General features: G+C 32.0%; 1 protein-coding gene across 1 annotated transcript in view; it reads right to left on the bottom strand.

The window, feature by feature from the left end:
* Window positions 1-2,321: 2,321 nt before the first annotated feature.
* LOC106791588 (frequenin-1) overlaps window positions 2,322-4,295 on the bottom strand; it is a gene marked incomplete in the record, with an annotated part of 30,004 nt that continues 28,030 nt past the window's right edge. The window contains 1 exon segment of the mRNA XM_014757307.1: window positions 2,322-2,802. Within this exon segment, the coding sequence (XP_014612793.1) occupies window positions 2,635-2,802 (168 nt within the window).

Below are 4,295 nucleotides of genomic sequence, written 5' to 3'. Positions count from 1 at the left end.
TATATATATATGTATGAAAAAATTCGTGCACTGATCGCTGACTAAATTAATTATTAAATAATCATTGTTTTAGCGTGTGTGTGTTAAATAAAACAAAATGGGATGCCGCATGCCACTGGCAGATAAGAATGAAATTTTTCAGGACTCACCACCACAACCACCACCACCACCACCATCACCACCACCACTGACGATCCTTTTCGTGATATTTAAAGAAAAACAAAAAAACATCCCCCTTCGAAAAAATAAGCAAAAGCAAACATTCTATTCACCCTGGTAGATATAAATACGTATACACAAAAAAAAAAGAAATAAAAAGAAGAAGAAGAAGAAGAAGATAAAGATAAAGAAAATATGTAAACCAGACGAGAGAGGAACGTGTGAGGGTTAGCAATTCATCGCGTTCTTCAAAAATTCAAAAACTTTCTTTATACACGTTCCTTCTTCCCCCTTCCCCCCAAAAAAACCCTTCTACCCATTTTTCTTTCACTTTTATTCCACGAGAAAATCCACGAATTTGAAAAATAAAAAGAGTCAAACGTAAAGAAAAGCAAATGGAAAAAAAGAAAAATTCGTTGCCACCCCCCATTCCCACCACACGTAAATCTTAGAAATTGTTCTTTTTTTTTCTCGATTTTATTTTCGTATCCTTTTCAAACTACCCCTTATTTTCAATCCCCCTTTTCTCTCTCTCTCTCTCTCTCTCTCTTTCTCGTTCTATTTTTACCTCTCGTTTTACCTTTTTTTTATTTTTACTTCCATTCCAGTTAAAGAAAGTATTCGTTCGACTTGCCATATTCCACGAAATGTTGAAAACGTTATAACCGATAAAGACGAGGATCGATTGAGAAGGCACGGTTTGCAACCCCTTCTCTTTCCCCCTCTTCTCCTCACACCGTTCCACCCTCTACCCCACCCCCGATTCACCTAGCTAATCCTCCCTTACATTCGCGATATTTCCTACCCTTCTCTTCCAACCCCGTTTCACCACTCTTCACCCTTCTCCCCCCTACTCACTTCCTTCTTTCTATCATTTCTTATTTCTTTTTTTTCTTTTTTACTTTTTTCATCCCCCCCCCACCCCACATCCCTTTCACTTATTTTCTCTTCTCATTTCCCTTCTTTCACGCATTTTCATTTGATAAGCTGCTAGCTCGGCATGTTCGCGCGATTAAACGAAGGAAGAAAAGCGGTTTAACCAACTTTCCTTGCCCCTTCTCCTCCTCCTCACACCCCCCTTCCTTGTTGTCAATCGTACGAAGATGGAATTAAAGGAAAGTAATACTCTTCCCTCGTTAATAATTTTTATTCGGAAAATGATCATTTTTCACGTTCAATTAATTAATTAACCAACCCTTTGGGTACGGATTTGTTAGAGAAAATATTTGTATGTGGACTGGGGATATTATTTTTGTTTGCTTCGAGTAGTATGTAAAAGCAGTAGATTTTATATAAGAATTGATTTATTTCTAAAATATTGATGAAATATGTAGTATTAAAATGTCTTCAAGTAATCGTTGCCAAACAAAATGGTGAATAGAAAACAAATGAATGACGATTCTCAGACCTCAAATGTATCCAAGAGTTTAATTTTTTTGGTTTGACGTTTTATACACGTCACATTCGCTCCTAGGGGAAAAATGTGAATGACGTGTCTCAGACGTCAAATGTACCCAAAGGGTTAACGAATTATAATTGTTCTTCATCTTCGTATTGGAAATTTGTTTCGTTTTCTTTTTTTTTTTTTTTTTTTCAATATAATTCGACTTATCCATTTTTGATTGTTGTGTTTTTTTTGTTTGTTGTTTGTATTATATAATATTTTTATTTGTTTTCCAATGCACACATACACACACACACACACTCTGATTATTTTTTTTTATTTTATTTTATTCCTCGTATGCTCGCGTATGTGTTGTCACATACATCATTGTGATTTCCCAAACGTGTATCAATCGACAAAGCTAAAACAATGCCGGAGGATAGGGAAAAATATTATACGCGAACTCTGGATGATCCTTGATAAAAATATCTTTCAAAGGGTTGGATAGGAGGAGGGGAAGGGATGATATTCCACCATTTCATTTGTTAACGTTTCTCTTCATTTTCATCTATTTTATCTTTACATCTTCATCCTCTTATTTTATATTGTATTATTTGGGTCGTAGTTATTTTATCCAATTTATTTTTGCTTCCTCCATTTTCCAACTCCTCCTCCCCCCCTCCTTCTCCTTGTTTTACTTCGTTATCTTTCTCATTCCTTTATTTCTATTTATTTTTTTCTTATTTTTCATTTTCGTTTATCCACTTTTTTCCACCATCATCATCATCATCATCATCATCATCATCCTGATACGCGACGTGACGTATAATTTTTTCCTCCAACCCCCCCACAACCCCCACCCTTTTCTTTTTATTCTTTTATGGTTTTTGTTTTCTTTCGTAAGTTATTTATTACTCCTACGTTTGTTCTTTATTTCTTTCTTTTTTTTTTCTTTTCTTTTCTTTGTCCATGGATTTAGATAAATCAAATGAACGATGACGTAATCATTCGACCCCCCCACAAGGAGGAGTTAAAAGATCGAAGGAATTCTCGTCAGTCCTCTTTCTTATAATAACTTTTTAGCAGTACGGTTACTCGCCACCCAATGATAAAGCTTGGACAATCCGTGGGTCAGCTTTGCTACCCTCTCGAAATTCTTCAAGGGTAAGCTTATTGTCATGATTCTTGTCCATTTGATCGAAGATTTTGTCGACCCTTTTTTGCGGCGTGTTCTCGTCCTCCGCTTGTGGCTGTTGTCCCTGGAAAATAAAAAAGCAAAACGAAATGGAACACTTTTTTTCTTTTCTTTCTTTCTTTTTTATATACAATGCCCCAATGTATTTTTATTTATTATTATTTAAGAAGAAAAAAAAAGAATAAATTTATTTTTGCCAATCGTTTAATTTGTATCATTGATCTTTGAGATTTGATTTGATTAGATAATATTTTTTGAAGTTATATATCATTTATTTGATTATATTTCAAATATAGAAGTTAAATCGTATAATTGTTGTTGTTTTTTTTGTAAACAAATATAATTAATCAAGATAATCGATTAATTACTTTCCCTCCTACTTTCTACGAGCAACGTATTCGTGTTCATCGTTACGTACAATTTTTACATTTCAATGTAAAATTCAATTACTAATCTGAAAAATATTCATGTGTACAAATTGTAAACGCAGATAGAGAGATAAAATATATACTTTATTCGTGTTAAAGGTTGAATATAGATCGGTTCTTTTCATTTTATTTAATCGCAAGGGGTTAATTTTATTTCAAATAAAAATTCAGAAAAATATATAGAGAGAGAGAAAAAGTGTTGGAGAAGAAAATGAAATAAAAGTAATGTTAATCGAATGAAGAAATATAAAATTTGTTATTACGTTTATATAATAGCAATGAAACGTTACGCGAAGCTATTGACATAATTATGGGCTTTCACGATTATGCGATAATATAATTTCAACGATTCTTGCTTCATACCATTCCCTTTAATACTAAAATGCAGATCATGGCCGAGTTGCACGACGTAACTTTGCGTTAAAGAGGGCCACGTTGCACGAACACAATGGCAACCACCACCACGTCAATGCATACGTGGATTTTATTTTAACTTTTTCCTACTTTTTTCTTTTTTTTTTGCCCCTTTATTTTACCTTTCAATTGTCATTTTTAGCCGATTCGTTTCATCTATTTTTGGGTTAATCGAAAGAAATTCTTTTATATTGTTTCACGCGCGTACGTTTTAATATAACGCGAGATAAAAATTTTAATTTACTACTATCATCACTACCACCATCAAATTTTCTTTAAATTAAAACATTCACTTTGATAATTTAATTGATACGTTCTATGTGTCTTTGTTTTTAAATTGGGTTATCTAATATTTTCGTATGATATTTTCATTCATTTTAATACAATTAATGATATTATCGAAGAGAGAATATCGATGAGTGAAGTTTACTTTAAATTATTAAATTCGATAACAAATTTCATATCAATATTAGCAATAAAATTAAATGGTATAGTAAATCTTAATAATAAAAAGAAAAGGATATAAAATTCATTAATATATTATACATACAAACAAAATAATTCAATATTAATTGGAAGTTTGATCATATGAAATTAAATAAAAATTAAATAAAAATATAAAATAAATATATAATATAAAATAAATCAAATGAAAATATATTACTTGTTATCAGTCACAGACCATCCATTTGGGGTTGCATTTGATATGGAAGGA

The sequence above is a fragment of the Polistes canadensis genome, unplaced genomic scaffold (assembly GCF_001313835.1).
Source record: "Polistes canadensis isolate GaletaPanama2010 unplaced genomic scaffold, ASM131383v1 scaffold_321, whole genome shotgun sequence".
NCBI lineage: Eukaryota > Metazoa > Arthropoda > Insecta > Hymenoptera > Vespidae > Polistes > Polistes canadensis.
Note: the sequence above shows the minus strand (reverse complement) of the source record. Positions and strands in the feature narration are given on the sequence as shown.